The sequence below is a fragment of the Lepidothrix coronata genome, unplaced genomic scaffold (genome assembly GCF_001604755.1).
Source record: "Lepidothrix coronata isolate B3197 unplaced genomic scaffold, Lepidothrix_coronata-1.0 Scaffold1, whole genome shotgun sequence".
Taxonomy (NCBI): Eukaryota; Metazoa; Chordata; class Aves; order Passeriformes; family Pipridae; genus Lepidothrix; species Lepidothrix coronata.
Genome location: NW_016690181.1, coordinates 16,094,456 through 16,113,041, shown reverse-complemented (window position 1 = coordinate 16,113,041; position 18,586 = coordinate 16,094,456). Strand labels below are relative to the sequence as shown.

At 40.6% G+C, this 18,586-nt stretch overlaps 1 protein-coding gene across 1 annotated transcript in view; it reads right to left on the bottom strand.

Annotated features, from left to right (window-relative positions):
• The window catches only part of RRAS2 (related RAS viral (r-ras) oncogene homolog 2), a 44,020-nt gene that overhangs the window by 3,904 nt on the left and 21,530 nt on the right, over positions 1-18,586 (bottom strand). Inside the window, exons 2-4 of the mRNA XM_017813393.1 lie at positions 8,256-8,343; positions 7,424-7,526; positions 5,917-6,025 (exon numbers count right to left, since the gene is read on the bottom strand). Coding sequence (XP_017668882.1) covers positions 5,917-6,025; positions 7,424-7,526; positions 8,256-8,343 — 300 coding nt within the window. The remainder of the gene's footprint in view (positions 1-5,916; positions 6,026-7,423; positions 7,527-8,255; positions 8,344-18,586) is intronic.

Here is an 18,586-nt window from a genome sequence, read left to right as displayed (position 1 = left end):
CTGAAGTCTAATAAAAATAAATAATTGGCAAGGAATGTACAGTCCTGAGGAGAAACTGAACTCAGTCTTTAAACATATGTGGTTACCAATTTCTGCACTGTTGTATCTAACGCACATAATAGGTACAAGTCAAACTGACACTGCAATAAAGTCAAGCTACACTTCCACAATATTCTGCATTTAAAATATTATAAATACATTAAAGTCCTTGTTGTATTTACTAGAATATCAGTAACTGCTTAATTCAAAAACAATCTTTTTGTCAATCTTACAAGTATATTGTCAAGTAGCTTGTGGTCAATTTTTGTGACCTCAAAGTCAGTTTAAAAAAATATTTGGTTTGGAAACACTACAGAAACATTTGCAGTGCCCAAGTTGTAAATTAGAGGCCAGAAGATACCAGTTCCATCTTCAAAGTTGAGGGAAATGTAAGTACAAACAAAGAAATGCTTGAAAATAAAATCATGAATTTTCATCTTTTTGTTGTCCCTTCTCAAGTACAACAATCCTGTAACATGACATGTTTTTCAGTAAGTGTGATGGGACAGCTTATTTAACATCACCAGCAAAATAAAAACTAAATCCTTTTTCCTCCAAGAGGGCTGTATGTTATTTTGACAGAAGTAAAGAGAACCACAGATTTTATGGTAGTAACTGTGTGTACATCTGTGTGTCTTGGTTCTGCAGTTTTAGCAAGCTTAAGGCTGAATATGAATGAGAATCACTCAATGCTTATCCTTTTTGCTATAAGATATTTTATTGTTTGTTTTTTAGGTATCACTCACAGTGTTCAGTCATTTAGTAAAAGTTTTTCAAATTAAAACCCATTACAGAAGATGTGAGCAAGTCAAACATGGAAAAGCCTATTCTTCACTTCTCTAAGTTATCATTCCTCTTTCTGAAACAGTTTCCATTTGAGTATCTGCACAAGAATCCTGTGAACATATGGCCATCTCTCTTCACTATTGTATCTGATATCTGTCAGAAATACGGAAATTAATTTCTGAAGTTTCTATGTTTCCTCCACCTAAAGCAACTCTACAAGGCTGCCTAACCTAACACTGCATCTGTCTTTTGTTTGGGCACTTACACGAGACTAAGGGACACGTCATACCCCTGTCAGCAGGCAGCAGCTAAGTGTTTCCTCAAGTCTGAAAGGAATCCATTTCTACCACCTTGTGTTCACCCTACGGTGTTCTCAGCACAGAAACATTGCCCATTCCTGCTCCATTGCTCCTGAAGAGTGTATTTGTCATCCTGATTTTCTGCCTCGCCAGCCCACCCACAGGTGCTGCTGGTTCATGCTTACAGTGGGCTGCCGTAACATTTTCCTGCAGGGGTAGCTCACTGTCCACTAATTCCGGTTTGCCCACATTCTCCTAACAAAGGTCACTCTGGCACATGCAAACTGTGGTTATGAAGCACTGACCCACACTCAGACTTCTTGCTGTGTTTGGATACTAAATCAGATGCCCAGCTGCTCATTATCTATAAAGCTCAAATCACACAAGCCATGGGAGGACCTGAAGGTCTGATCCATCTGTGAGCACAGAGGTGTCGCTATGCACGACCTAACGTCCCACCACTGGCATGAAGGTATCGTCACACTTTCATATAAGAAAACAATAGATAAGAGAAAGGCCAAAACAAAATGTTAATGACTTTGAATAGGCCACCACCCAGGTCCCTGTACTGGTCCACCCCCTGAAATAAGCCACCTCAGGCCAAGCTATTTGTAAAGCAGTGAGTTTGCAAACCCAACACATTAAACTGCCGGTTTGCCAGCACTTAGGTTGCTGCCAGTCAAGGTCAAGGCATGAGGCTGCTTACCTGGGATCACCACATTCGCTCATCATCTCTCTACACATAAACTGAAGACCCATGGACCTCTCTTTAAAACCTTGCTTTAAAAGAATCTAGCAGCAGAGATGATCTCAGCACTAGGTCACTGTGTTAGTTCAGTCATGATGCAAAAGCAAGAACTAACATTTAATGAAATCCAAGCACTTTCCTGTTGCAACTTGGATTTTTCTTGAAACCCTGCCATCTGGGGAATGATCAGACTTGACCCAGTTTAAGCTAGCAGTTATCTAAAAAAAAAAATATATATCCTGCACTGACAAGTCTACTCCTCCAACAGTAGTGGTTATTATTAAAACATCTGGTGCTCTACTGAATTATCTTACTGTAGAAACATCCAGTGTCAAGTTGTACAGAATTAACCCATTTAAGAGAAAGACTGCTACACAGTGTGAGCAATGAGAGATGGTGTTTCAATTCTGGTTTCACAGTCAGCAATCTGTGACTGATTGGGGAATTTGGAAACACTAGCAGCTTCATTCCTTATCATACATTCTATAGAATTATGTTTGCTTGTCCTCTAATGACTCATTTTTCTTTGTCACCCTAACCTGTGGATATTGAGAGACAAAAATCACAAGAAGGATGCTTAACTCCATTTATCTATGCAGTTATTACCATAATTAAATCACTATTTCAAACTTATTCTTTCACGTCTCTTCTTCCACAGACACTTGTGTTTGCCTATGGTATATAAGAGCCACCACTATTTTAGACTATATCTTTGGTAAGCCCCAACAATTCATCAAGATCACACAATTGTTTGTGCACTTCTGCTGTACAACCCAGTTCATGTATTTCCTGAGAAACAGCTGCCACCACACAAGGATGATTAGTTACGCCTCATTAGCTTCCAGATTTATGGTGTCACAATGATAGTACTCTGTTCAACCTCCAGTTACTTGGATAAAGGTGTGGTCAGACCCTTGAGACATCCAGAACTATTGTATACATTTAACTCTTCTGGGCTCTGGGAAGATCTATTGGTTCTATTGAGTATCATCTGCCAATCCAAACACACATTAAATTACTTTCCTGAACTTAGTTTTAGTCTCTCTGAGGTAGCATGTGTTTCACTAGTCTACCTCCTGTCTTCCACAAAGAGCAGGCAGATGCTCAGTACAAGCAGTTTTGATACCCAGTTTCCAGAATTTCTAAAAACGATACTTAAATTCTGAAGCTGAAAAATGTACATCTAGGATTAAACGAGTTCAGAGAGAAAGACAGCATCCTGTAGAACCAGATGAGTAAAAGGAGCACAGTGTAACACCAGCCTGGCTGAACAGGTTTTTGATGTAAGCCAAGCGAGGCCTCAAAGACCATCAGACTGAAAACGCAAAAACGCAAAGGACTAGTCTTTCTCCTGGTTTTGCCTACAAGTTGCAGCCTGGGGACATCCCACACTTCCCACTCACCCCAGAACTCCTAGGCAAGCCTTTGCTCCAAGACCTCCCATCGCAGCTGCCTGCACAGCAAACCTGTAGCCAGAGAAGTATGACCTTGCTTGTCAGGCTGAAGTTTTGCCTTACTTGGGGAGACACGGTGGCAGGACTAATTTTCAGTCAGATCAGCGAGCTGGTCCCACTCACTGACTGGATTCCTGTGTCAAGAGTTCACATGATGGAGCAGAAACAACCCCACAGATGAAATGGAGACTCTGGCTGCATTTAACATTCAGCTGATAACATCTAACTGCTTGGTGCTGCCAAAAGGCGAGGTCTCACTTTCTTACCCCCACCCCAACTCCTCCCTGCTTTGCTGCAAGCCACAGTCCCACCCCTTCCCATGCTTACAGCGCTGGCACTCAATTCTTTCTGCAAGCTGATTTAGCTCACATAGGTCCCAGGAAGTCATTCCTGCTCATCTGTTTTACTCCCCTTCCAGAGAGATGATTCAACTCAAAGTGCTTCAAGTGAGAGCTAAGGCCAGCAAAGGAAGGAATGGGAATGTGAAGTCAAGAGGGAGGGGAGCCTCTCCCTTTTGGAGAACAATTATGTCAGCTCAGCATCCCCAAGCCATTCCTTCACACTGACTTCAGCCCAACTGAAACACACCAAGTGATGGGGAAGGGGCAGAGAAGAGTTAAGAACATATAAGGAGCTGTTTCAGCAAACCTACAACTGTTTTTTTCAGCTTATGATAGGAGTGACAATTCCACCAACTGGCATATAAATGGTGAGCGATAGCCCCAAAAGCTATGCTCATCAGCATCTAATCAATTAAGGTAATTATTATAGCCATAAAAAGCAAAAGGAGATTTTGGCGACATACGCTTTTGTGTTCAGATATAAGCAGCAAAACTGCAAAGTTAAGTAATTTGAAAACAGCTGCTTAGAGCTTGAATGTGTACCAGCCCACTGTCAACTGAAAAATCAGCAGGAACCAGGGAGAGAGGGATAGTAGAACAGGTGATGGGCACCTTTCTGCCTTCAAGGGAGAAACAGAAGTGGTTTAAAAACATTAGGAGGGTGGAAGACAGAACAAAGTTTGTAACTGTTTCTAGAAAGGGATCTACAGGATTACCAACTACATTTGCAGGTATCCTCTGAGAACTGGGGCTGACAGCAATGATGTTATTTCCCTCCCAAAGCATCTGTTCTTCAGCAATTACAATTAGCAGATAGCTCAGTTTCACCTACATGGTCTCCATGCCAACATTTGTGCATGAGATAAAGTACGTATGTTTCAGGACTTGGGTTAAATCTGGGAATTTTGATGGGGGCATGATGGTAACTGAAGAATGAAAGTTTCACTTCTGCCTCAGGGACAGGCTGATAGTTCAGTGCAGGTGTGAGTACATGAAGTTACTTCTGATGAATTTGTGAGCTACTTCTGCGAAAACTTTTCTCAAGTCAGTATCTTTCAGCATAGGTTTTAATTTTATCATGATGTTTCCACACCGGTTTTGGGATAAAGAGGCTGTGACAGTCAAGGAGCTATACTCAAAAGGAGTTTTTTTTGTACTAAATGTTTTATGTAGTATTCAAGAAATTCATTCGTACTAACTCACTGAACTCGTTAACATTATTTGATGTAAGTCTATTTTGTAACTGCTTTTCGACAGAGAAAAGATTTTATTCAGCAAAGAACAAGAATCTGTGTGAGCACTTGTGGGCAGAAACTAAGCCACGTCCAGGTATACAACTCTAAGAATATCTGATTGTTTGAAACTACGTTTTCCTTGTGTAACTTTTAAAATAATTACAGCAATTTTAGTAATATTTCGTTTACTCTCAGAAAAAAAAAAATCATGTGTTTGCTAACAAGCTTTAGATATCATCTTACTGTCTCAGGAGAAAATATTAAGCTTCTCAAATAAACTGCTGAAGAAAATAGAAGTTTGACATCTGTTCCTTTCCTGCTGCTATAGTAAGATTATTTTCATTTCAGCTCAAATTCATTTGATCCATTAAAAATCAATAGCAAATAGAGAACACACATTTAAAGATCCTTCTTTAAATAATTCTAAACTAAATCTTTTCAGCTGTCTTACAACTAGAGGTGAGGATGAAATCTACTAGTTTCAAAACTTTAATTTGAAGGCACATAAGTACAACAAGTAACTGCGTTGCTGTACTTCCAACTTTTAAAGCATTAAGTCAGTTACACAGAAGACAAGTGGCCAAAGAGAAAACAGTGAACAGCTACTAATTTATCCATAACAGCAGTGAAAGGTAAAAGCAAGGGCACTGAAGTCCAAGGATTGCTGGAGCTAGTGCTGGAACGCGCTCTGCTTGGCACAGCGCGGTGGTGAGTAACAGAACGGAGGAATTAGACACGTTCATGCCTGAGCAATCAAGTCATGACAGAAAGCTCTCAACTCCATGAATATATTTGGTCTCAACATAACCCCACTGAGTCAGAGAGAAGATGTGCTGCATGTAGAATGCCATCATGCTTTTAAGATTCTTCAAGTACAAAACCCGAGTGTAATTTCTTGCATTGGAGTTAGTTTGTATGATATGACTTTTTTCATTTGTTTGTTCCCATTCTGGTTTTGGGAGGAAAACTGTAGAGTTTCTGGAAAAAAGTGAGTAGTAATAGCAAATGAATTACCTGTCTTTGGTGGTCCAAATCTGCTTTATTGCCAACTAGAATCATAGGAAACTCATCACGATCTTTCACTCTAAGGATTTGTCTCTGAAACTTATAAATTTCTTCAAAACTGTAAAAGAATAAAAGTAGAGCATCAGTGTACTAATTCACAGATTCCCAGGTTCTGCAAAAGTTCAGAAATGATGAGTCACCTATTTGGACTTGCCCTGACACACAAGCACAGACAGCTGCAGGCACTCCAGGGTCTGCTGTCACAGCATGACCAGTTAGAGAACCATTCAACACTCAAACTAAAAAAATCCTCAAGTTAAAAGCCTGCTATGCACTGGGCTTAGGTGTGGTTGCAGGGTGAGCAGAACACTTACTGTGCCCCTCTACCCAGAGGCCAGAGAATCAAGCAACCACAGTCCATTCTACAAATACTGACTTCAGAGTTCAACTCTAGCTAGAATATTCAAACTACAGCCTAGAGACCCTGCTGAGCAATATTTCAGCTGGAAACATCCATAGCTACTTCTAGGAATTTGGGGGGATCAAAGATGGAAAGTTTTATTTCTTCAAAAACAGAAAAATGGCAGGACTAAGTGATCAGAAAGCTTTCCGGTTACCGACTAAGTTATACCACGTACTGATGCTGTTCAAGCAGTAGTGAATACTCCAGGAGTGTTTAAGGAAAGGGCAGCAAAGCAGAAAACTTCTACCAGGACAGTATATTAAACAAGCTAATTTTGGCCTAAACAAGGATTTTTGGAGACTAAAGAAAGAAATCACTGCTTTCAAGTGAACACTATTAAAGCTACATAGCTACATAAGGAGCTTCAGCACAGATGCTTGCAGACAATCACATCCCTTTGGAGCCTTCCCAGGCACTATATTTAATGCCAGGCATATGATCTGAAGATATTTACACTTAGATTTGCCAATTAAAATTTAAAAGCAAGATGATCATCAGTAAGAAAGTCGCATTAAAAAAATAAGGTAGCCAGACACTTTATCCAAAGGTGAATTAGAAGCAAGGTGTGCCACTAAGCATAGCTCCTCATGAACTTCTAAGAAGATATATTTCATTTCCACTCTGCAGCCATTCAGTTAATTCATGGGAGCAAGAAGAGTGAGCACTGCCTGCAGAGGGGTGCAGAGACATACCCTAAACTGGATACACCCATCCAGAAACCCAGAGCCAGGTACTTGATTTTGCACATGGCAAGGGGATGAATACCACAAATACCAGTCAATCCCAGAAAACTTTATATTCTGGACTGTAATAAAGTTCTTGAATAGAGCTGTCATTTTTTTGTGCTTTTTTCCAAGTCCTCTAATTAAAAGAGACAGACACTTTCAATAAGTGATTGGTTCAAAATTGGTTGTCACAAGTGCTGAAAGATTGCCACACCTAGAATCTAAGAGTGAATGCATACTTAATGCTTCTGTTTGAGATTATTTCAATTATGGATAATTTTAGAATAATTATGACTTGTTTGTCTTAACAACTTGACATCAAGCTTACCTTCCCCTATCTGTGACTGAGAAAACAAGCAGAAAACCCTCCCCTGTCCTCATGTACTGTTCACGCATCGCTCCAAATTCTTCTTGTCCTGCTGTATCCAGAACTGAACACAAGAAAAATATGGATTACTACATTTCATGTTCTTATAGACTGAGAAAAAAAAAACCACCTCCTAATAAGCCATTATTTAGAGCCCCTCCTGTACATCATAGCTAAACAGAAACCACTTTTCATAGATACTCTGGATTTTTTGCTAATATTCCCAACAAGTTTTTGCACTGATTGAACAATTCAAGACGTACCAAACACACTGAACAACAAAAAATTTGAGGACTTCTGCTAATTCATGACCAGCTGAAACATCTGAAAACTGCTTAAAGATACAGCAGATGAGGTTTGGGATGGTTGTTGGTTTCTCCTTAAAGAAATCACTGACAAGGCAGAACTGAAACTTTTAAAGCAAAGTGCTCATATTGCACTTGGGAGAGACAGCACACAACAGCCCAGAGATGTGTTTTTTCACTCCACCATGTCACCCAGGTAACTACCAGGAGTTATATAAACTCTCCTAGTTTTGTGGGCACTACGGCTTCAAACAATATCAAATTCAAAGAGCGATCCTTACACATAGGGCAGAAGCACTTCAAACCCTGAGTGTCTCATCAATAAAACAAAGCCAGGCAGCTTTTATCAGCCACACACTTACATAAAAAAAAACCAAAACACATGCTGAGCAGTAGTTGAGCTGTAATTTCATTTGATGCCTGCAGATATAAACACAGGCACTGACGGCTCCAGGTTGTTTAGACTGAACTTTAGCTGGGCTACTTACTGTCCAAGCGTGCAGCTCTCTCGTCTATCACACATTGCTTGGTGTAGGAGTCTTCAATCGTTGGGTCATAATCCGTAACAAAGTAGGACTGCAGAAAAGACAACAAGTTTGTGTGTTAGACAAGCACGTAAAAGGACACTTACCAAGGAAGATGCTAAAACTCTACACTTGACAGCTTAGGGAAAGTTTGCGTGTTTATTCATGTACAACCATTTGACACTTTATCCAAAGATAGCTGGTAATGGCTTTCCTATTCCTAGTAAACGCTCGTAAATCATAGAAATTACTAGCAGAGTCACTGAGTTTAGTGGATTCCCACAGGATTTCTAGCATTTTCTAGACATTAGTGGTAGCTCCTGGAATTTCTCCGCAGGAATCCCTAGAAACTTAGTTACAAGAAACCTTAGAGCCCCTAGAAACTGAAAGTCTCTCGTAACTAAGTTTCTCTGAACTTCTGGTAGGGTTTAGAAGTTCTTTGGAATTCTCAAAAGTTTCCAGGATTTCTTCCCCCTGTTTTCAGAGACAGTAATTTCTAGGAAGTGCCAGGATATTCCCAGCTGTTTCTAGAACTCTCTAGCAGTCTTATAACAATTTTTAGCAACAGCTCCACGCAGCACAAGTGACATCTAGTTTGTTAGCTGAATAAAGTTTATTGGATCATTCTTGTTCCCAGGATTTCTCTCCTGGTTTCAAATGACTTTAAGTCCACAAAGCCTCCAGAAAGACAACCCCTGAAAGCAGAAAAAGGCATAAAATGCCTGTGTTACCCACTGCCTAAGCACAAGGCTCCACCAGATACTGCCAACCTGTTGCTTATCACCCAAACTGCAGAGCAAAGTGCATTCTTGTACATCTCTCTAGAGACTGAGTGACCTGGTATTGAATACTAGGGTAACAATGCCATCTGAAGACAAGTTTGGATTTCAAAGGATGAATTTTTAGCTTGCATGCAGTCATAGTTAAGTTATCTTCACCTAAAACTAAAGCACATTGGCGTAACAAATCTGAACCCTGATCAAATTCCTTCCCCTCTGTGCTCCCAGCAGGCACTAAGGATGTGCACTACCCTGACTGTGCAGAACTGAAGGAGTACTACTTACAAACATTATTCAGTTCTGTAAGCCAGTAAGGAATTAGGAATGTTTTGAAACTACATGATGGTTTGTAGGAACAAAAAAAGAGGACTTTGTTCTTGCATTAAGAAGATAGCATCAAACCCAAGCTGCATTTCCTTATTCATGTCAAAATTCATAGCTCTCACTGAAGCATCTTTCCCATTCGAAGATACCAACAAGACACCACTCTGTTCCTCCAAACTTACCAAAGTCAAGTTAACAGATGTCATGGTAGGGAAAACAAAAAGGGGGAAAAATAAGGAAGAACTGAAATCACAGCACCAGCCCACCAACCTTCTCCAGAACATCACTGTCAGTGCAGAATACAGTTAACTCTGTTCTTTGCAGATGGTTTATTAATGTGGCTGTCTTTTTTCTTGTCCACTTTCAGTTTGGAGCTGCCCACGAGGGCTGACTGCAGTACGCTGTCCTGACTGCACCCGGCTGACCCCACCATTTGGACATGTCCACACTAAGGTTTCTAGTTTAACAGCATGGACCTGGGTTCCCCAGCAGAGCTCATCAACTGAGTTGCAGCTGCCTTACTGGGACAAACACATCACCAGTTGTAGCACACTCGGCCAGCTGTGTGTACTATATATAAGCTATGCTCACGTACCACAACCCTCATGCAGTTGGCCACAGGAAGAGTATGTACAGGTTGCTGTTCATCTATTCATTTACATCTGGCACCACACTGAAAAACTGCTGACCCCCACAGCAGAGACACTGAACAGCTCCTTTGCATTTTAGGTAGACACCAGTAAACTGTCCTCTCAGGATACACCTACACAGCAGTCTCAGTCGCTTTGCACCCAGACTAAGCAATCTCCCACAACACCACCCACACAAAACCAACCAACCAAACAAAAAAACCCAAACAACCCTCTACCCTGCCAAAAAAAATTCAAACAAGCCAACAGGCATGGGATCCTAAACACACCACCCAAACTTCAGGATTCCCAGGAAAAGTGCCTATCTGTAGACAGCAGAACATCTCATCACAGAATAAGCCACCAAAAGATGCTCTTCCAACTACGAGTCATCCCTTTACCTTGCTTCCGTGAAGACTGAAAGAGGAAAAAAGCTCAGCCTTCAAAACTCTTCTTTTCTTTTGCCTGTATCCTTGGCTCAAAACATGCTACCAAGGAGCTTAAGAACAGACTTTCTGAGGAATTAATTTATGCAAACTATAAATTAGGTCTCAATTCTGTGGCATTTAACAATCTTTGAAAGATGGATGAGAAACTTATGTGAATATACAGTTGTATAAATAAAATTATTTACAGAATCTGACTTTAGAAGGGACGATCATAAGGAAAGGAATTTAAGTCCTATGTTTGATTAAGAAAACAAAAAGTAATACTTATAAAAAAGCATTAGGTGACTAAAACATGGTGTCACTCTCAGTATATCTGGAAATTCAGGGTTCTGATTTGGAAGATAAAGCATGTACTCTGAAGTTACTCCCTGTCCCCCTTCAGCTTCAGCTTTCATTTCTCTATCATGCAGAATTCAAAGTTACTGTCTGAACCTTTACAACTATAAAACAGTAAAGTATGCCAGGTTTTAAATAAAAGGGAGAATTTGGAATCAATTTTTTTTTACTCTCACAAACCAGTATTAGTAGAACACCTAAAGCAGCAAGTTTATATCCAACAAGGGCAATGTTTTTCACTGAAAGAGTTCAGAAAAAGAAAACCATAATAATCTCAGAGGAATGCTTCTTATTTTCCTCATTATCTGTCCAAGGGCCAAGAACTACAGCATATTCTGTAATCTCCAGGGCATTTCTATGATTCCCTCCACCCCTTTTAGTTTGTTGGTTTTTTTTTAAAAAAAAAAACCCAAATCACTACACACAAAGCAAGAATGCCAGACTAGGTACAGAGACATGGAACGTGGTTCCTCCCTCAAAAAAGGAAACAAGATTAAGTTGCCCTGATCCAGCATCAGCCACATCTCAAATTCAGAATGAGCAGATGCCAGAGCTCCCCCATTTAACAACTGCTCTTACAAGCATTTTCTTCCCTCCCATGGAGCTGCATTGCCAAATCTGCTGTCACAGCCACTACAGGAGAGGTTTGCAAGGCAATTAGTGTTATGGTTTACCTCCAGGCACTGGACAAGACTCATGTGCCTGAAACAGCTGCTAGTTTTGAAAGAGTTGCATTGGGACCACGTGCCACAGGACACATGACAACCACAGCTTGCAGGCCTTGTGCAGTCAGGGTTGATTTACAAAAATTACATGTAGCAGACACAGTATTTATCAATTTGAGCAGAATGGACCTTACTGCTGCTGTTCAAGCCGTGTTTAAAGAACTAAGGAATGGCAGAGCATATCCCGAAACATTCCATGAGGCCATACATTTACTCCTGATTGCCACCCTGCAGCAGTGGCAAGGTGCCTGCACACCCAACAAGCCCAACACCAGCATAAGTAGTTTTGAAGAGGTCAAGGAGTTTGTGGCAGAACCGCTTAAAAGACTAACGGGAGCACAATTCCAGCAGACACAAACCACTGACAACCTACTGGTTTTAAACTGACGCCAAGTCTAGACAAACTAGAGGAGCAAGCACACACCAGAGTGTTGGATTACTCGGGCCTGCCTACTGCTGTCTCCTCTATGAAGGCTGTGTGTGCAAGTCTTTACACCTCAGAGCAGTCGCCCTGCTAAACTACGGCAATACTGGAAGGCTGCAGCAGGTGTCTGGGATGGCAGCTGGTACAGAACACACCACACCACCCTTACAGACCAGGTTGTCAGATCTACTCTTCTAGAAGCAGTTGAGTCTCTATACAAGACGGAGGAGCCACGACTCGTTCAGCTGGCTCCACTGCAGTTGGCCACTGCCTGCAGGAAATAATTAGAAGCAGCTAAATTTCTTCAAAGAAGATAGTAACTTGAACACACTCCTCTGTTACACCACTCCCTTAATCACTAGCAAAAATCAAGGCTCTTTCCACCCATCTCCTAGAAGGGAAATGAGAAGTCAAACCCAGTAGTCTCATCAACCATTCAATTTACCCAAAATATTACGCAACAGGTTTTCTAGGTTTTCTCTTTCTAAGACTGCTGAGGCAATCAAGTCCAGAGATGGGAAAGCCTGCTGCCAAGGACACAAGTCCTTTTGCAGAGGGGAAAAAAACCAGAACAAAACTCCATCCCTACACTAGCTACATCACTTATAGCTGGGCAACTCATCACCAAAATCCCTTCCTATACACACACTTGTCATCTTAAAATGCTTTTCACACAATCTCCTGGCCTTTGCAGGAGTTTCTACTTGCAGTGCATAGAAGCAATGACATTACTATACAGATTACTGCTCTAGCAGTCTTTCTCCATTTAAGGCAACAGCAATCTCTAAATCATTGTTTCAATCACTCAAGTCTTTTGGTAAGGAGAACATGTGAAAACCTGCTCTCAGTTTATCATCTTCCCCCTTTTTATGCTGCCTTTAATGCACATAGAGAAATTCCCCCATTAAGCTGGAGTTGCTTACGAGCTCAAGTCCTGCTCCATACATTAATAAAAACAACTAAGTAAAGACACCCCAGTGCTGATTCACAGCTCTCATGCACCTTTTCTTATTTACTCTTCATAAAGTAATCAACAGTTCACGAACCAAAAAGCCATAGGACTACTTTCTTTTGCACTTTTATGTTTTAAGGGGGGAGAGAAGTAGGATGCCATCAATGGGAGGCTGCTCTAAGCTGCAGTCCAGAGGTTGGCTGCATAACATTCTTCCCTTTATCTTTACGCAAAGCTTGAAGGACACGCAATGAAGGACAGCCTAGCAGTGAAAGCTAAAGGAGTGGTACGTGCCAAAATATATATTCATCCTTGCTGTCTCTATAATCTCCAACTGTATTTACTAAACACACAAATAATGTTTCAAAGAGCCACTGGTTGCTTATTTAAATTTTTTCCACATGTTTAAGGTTTTGATTCCAACCCAGTGAAGGCAAGGAAATAGAAGGGTTTCCATCCTCCAGCTGAAGTTACAGACCAGCTCTGGATTTAAATAAGCATCTACAATTTGAGCATTGCAAATAGCCCAGAAATCCTTCCTACCTATAATTTGTATGCTAGAACTTAAAACAAACATGTTGGTCAATGCTACACACCAAACCTTCAACTTTAGACTTGAGTACATTCCCAAATAACCGAAATATAGGATTCCAAGACATCTCCTAGGCTGTGCTACTTGACAGAGTGTTTCTTTTGGAGGTTTATCCTGTGACTACCTTTTGCAGTATCATCTCTTCTCTAGGTTTTACCTCATTTCCCCTGCACTTCACCAAGAACATGTCTGCACTTGACCCACTCACCCAAGCTGAAGCTCAATTCACTATCTGCAGTGGCACATCCTCACCATGGGCGTAGAACAAATGACAGTATCAGCTACAGCCCTATCACACACCACGCTGATAACATCAGAAATACTTAACCCAGAAAAAGACAAGAACCCGACCAAGTTCCCTTCATTTAAGTGGCTATTGCTGGCTATCATTCCAATTGATGAAGTCAGCGCTACAGTTTAAGACCAGAACTCTTGTGCTCTGGCCAGTTAGTAGGGCCATATATGAACATCTTTTTGGTTGGGGTACTTGGCTACACTGCAACAGCTTTCTCAGCCATGAATTAAGATCTAACTGCATGTATCAGTTTGCAATCTTCACCTTTTTGCCACCCATGAAATCTTCAGGCTCTGCCTTCAACCCTTCCACCTCGGAGGAGTGGCACAGCAGCCAAGTCTATACTAATGTGACCCCAGTGTCACACTGTGCCCTCCCCTCCAGGCTGCAGAGCAGGTGACTGTTTCTAGGAGTTTTAATCTACATTCCTGTCCCAAAGGAGCAAACAAGACAGGTTCTATGTCACCACAGACATGTTCCTAGAGGAAGGGTGGCAGTAACCTGTCACCTTGCCTAAGCACTTACAGTGGCCCTGGTCCAGTGCTAACCTGTCCAGCAGAAGGGGTAATTAGGCAAAGCAGTGGCTCAGGCCTCAGCACCTCAAAAGATTAAAAGAACCACCTCCTTTCACAGCACAAAAGAGGCTCTTTAAATCATTTCTTCAGAATATTTGAGTTGGCTGGCTAGAAAACAAGGAAAACACACAGGAAAAAACTTTAACGGACTTCTGGAAGCAAACATAAACCCAGACTGCATTCCAGAATAAGGGAACAGACACAGCAAAACACACAAATTTAGCATTTTGCAGAGCCCCATGTACTTGGGTCACAGAAAAAAATAAACAAACTAAGAGCACACCACTGATCAGAGAGCCTCAGACAAGCCTGTTCCAATACTTAACATACACCTCTCCAAGGGCAGGTGGTTCACTAGGACCCGATATTTCTAGACAGGTCTAACTGGTTGGTGCTGGGGGAGCAGGAGGTGGATGTTGTTGGGGTTGATGACTGGAAGTGCCACCTCTGCAAAGGTTTTGTGCAGTGCCCAAGCCAGTACCAGAAGAAGACTGCAGGAGCTACCCACAGCAACACAGCACGATTTCAAGCAGAAGCGCTCAAGATGGCATTTAGATTGCCTTCCTGCCATAAACAGTCACACTTTATAGAATGAGATGAAGTATTTTGGCGTTGAATAGCAGACCAAATGTCTAGAATTATGCTGATAAAGACCAGACTGAAGAAATAATGATTAAACCACTGGCTCATACTACAGAAGGCCAGGTGTGTCATGCTCCAATCATCCCACATTCCTACAAATCTTAAAAGAGTTTTTTTTTCTTTTAATTATACAAACAGTAAGAACATCCATTCCTTTCTTCCAAAAAATATAAATTGAAAGATAGTCAGCTTGCAAGTAATCAGTGATGCTTCCCTCCATTTACACTATTTCCCACTGTTCTAATGTATACTGCTAGTGTTGTTATGGCTATCCAGGGAAACAGATGTCATTTGTCACTACAATTACTGCCATTATCCAGTGATGTGAAGCACTTAATTTCATGAACAGTGAAAACTGAGACACAAAGAGAGAAGAGCATTAAACTGAAGAAAGTTATAGTGAAAGACAGATGACACGAGCCATGTACAAGCTAAACCCTTTGGAAATTCATACACAGGTTGAAAAGTGTTTATTTGTTCCTGAAGAACTAGCAATACATATACATGTAATACTGAACTTGATTAAGTACATGCTTAATCAAATCTTAATGGTTCTGTTAAAGAACAAAAGCATAATGGAAAAAGCACAGTTCTTGAATAATCCATGGCAGAGTGTATCCATTAAATTGCCCCCCTGCCAACATACAGTTCAAAGACAGAAGAGATAGTAGAATATAAAAATAAACACCTGCCTTGGTTAAGTATAGGAAAGTCTTCTCCTTAGCTTTTGACAATCCTTGCATTGCATGAAAAAGTTGTGCTTGGTCTGGAAACACTAAAAGTGTGACTTAGGCAGATTATATGGCCACATACTCTTCTGTATCTCTCTCTCCCCTTCCCTGTCCTTCCACAGACACTGATCACGGAGTGAGCACATCAGAAAAAGAAAACTACCAAGAAAACTGTGTTCAGTGTATGGGCACATTTAATGCATTTAGCTAAATATAACACAGCTCTTTTCTTTATGGACTTTGTTCTGTGCACTGCTCAAAGTACCTAAAACCAAAACTAGCTTTGCTTCCCTCACAGGTGTGGGGGAACACGAGCTAGAATGGGGGGGAGCAAGGGGAGAAAAGATATGGAGGGTAAAGTGTCTTCAAGCTGAAGACTAACACAGATATCTAATTCTGTCTATGCACCTGTAATTTTTACATTTCCTAAATGAACACTTGAATTCTGTATCCATAAATGCACTCATTTCCAATGCTGTTTTTCCAGACAGCCATATGCTAGGAAGTTTCAGATTTCATCCCTGGTTCAGCAGGACTGACTTGTGTTACAGATTTAAGAGCCCTGTTGGTTCTGGATCATCAACTTATTCTGCAGGAGTAAGTCTGCAGTGGACCAAGACTCCTCAATATGAAAGACTAAAATCAAGCTGACTTTTGTGCACTGACAGGGAACATTCACCAACTCTTACATCTTTCAACATGCCTAAAAAACTGTCTGCTAAGTTTTGCCATTCCCCTAATTGCTACTTAAAATAAAGAAGCTTTACCTTCCCCAACCTCACTTAGGGTACAGAAGCACAGTAAACAATTTCCCTTTTTCTCCCTCAAACCTGGGACCCCAGGCATGGCTGGCAAAACAACTTGGGTTTTATAGATTGAAATCTGGAGAGTGTGACTCCTAAACAGATAATTACAAGATTCAGTGAAAAAAAAACAAACCCTAAGAATAAACCCAGAGAGAGCAGACTCGCTTGGGGAAAAGAAAGTATCTTTGAAACAACTAAGGCAGCCTCTCAGTGTGTGTTCAAATCATAGAGGTTTAAAGAATACTCATTAAATCTACTTTGCTGAAAAGTTACATGCCTTTTTGCTAACATCCTGCCAAGCTTAAACACACCATTAGGGTAACCCTTTTAAAGAGATAATACACACCAATTTGATGACCTTAAATGTCTTTTCCAATCTAAAGGATTCTGTGATTCCAATTATGGGCAGAGTGGGTACTGGTTACATGCACATAACACGAATACTGAGGAGAGTAGGTTTTCTTTTAATATATATTTTGCAATGCATGTGAACACCTTTTAAAATATTAACTTCCTAAAAAACCAGCAGATTCATACTTTTTTAAAACAGCTTTCACCTTCTGAGCTGAATCTGTACTTTTGCTTACGTCTCCTTTCTGTTCCTAGCTTACAGCTGTCCCCACGGTACAGCAATTCAGTATTAGCAGCTCACCCAGCCTGTGAACATTTCCCTCCAATTAATAATTCTCAAATGTCTCAAAAATCAAACCACACCAAACGCCAAGTACACTCACACAGAGACCTGTTTTAGGCGATACACGCACTAAACTTTGACCTCTTGAATACTTCCTGGTGGTGCAGTTTTCATGACTCAAGATCAGAGAATGTACACTTTCACTGTCTGTGAAGACTTCTTTGTAATGCCTTGAATTAATGTCTTTTAATGCCAGTAAGCACCTACAAAATTCTTTGAAGGCGGCTATGCAATTTCTCAAGTCGAAACACGTCTGACTGTAAAACATTCTATACTGCAAGCATAGATGAGTCTTGATTTAATTTAATTTCATTTTTACTTCACAGTAAGTATGTGCAGGAACTATGAACACACCAAGTACTTCATCCTCCTGATCTTAGCCACTTGTAATTCAAGGAATGTTTAAAATATTTGTGACATGTTATCTTTTCATCCATAAGGGTTTATCAGGTTTAGGCAGTTTTCAACCTAGCAGCTCACACAAGCTCTTCACAAAGAAATCAAGTTTTTATCTCAAGAAGCCAGTGACATTTTTGAAAAAGCACATTTCCGATTTTAGGACTTTGTATTACCAGCTAATTGGGACTTTAGCTGTAGGAGAAAAGAAGGTAAGGTTGCTCAAAAAAATCTCCTGGTGAGGCAGAAGTTATAGAACACCTTTTCTCCTACACATGAAATCATGAGGATGCCTCAAGATATACAGTGTAACGCAAGAGATTTTGGTTTATAAACTTCAGTACCTTAACAGGAGAAGATGACTTACAGTTAATTAAAATAGCTCTTCAGTAACTTAGACCTAACTTATAACAGTCAGCAACAGCCTTCAGGTGAGCAGCTCTGAGGAGATCCATATTTAGGGTATTTACAGGCTACTAAGAAAGAAGCCACTTCATAACTCCTTGAGCAACACACAAAAACCCGAAATGCAGATCAAAAAAGCTCATTCCGTGGCAAAAAAACCTCTTGAGGAGAGTGTAAGTATTCACATCAACTCAGAACCTTTTAAACAGGTTCAAGTTGCAAACAAATTGCTTGTTAATTAGACTTTTCAGATTGTCTAGCTTAGGTTATGGACATTTGGAGCCACACAATTACATTAATGTAACAAGTTCTTCTAGCCCAACAAGCCAGTAAAACAAAGCTGCACTCCAGCAACTCTTAACTCTTATTTCACATTTTAAGTAGCTGAAAATGTTTGATCTCTGGGACTCCACAGCAAGCTAAGATCAAAAATTTCTGAAGTTAATGTCTTTCCTATTCTGAAAGTAGGAACTAAAGATCCGCTCTAGATAGTAAGAGCATTTTCCTACCCTTCTATTACATCTCAGATCTCTACAAAGCC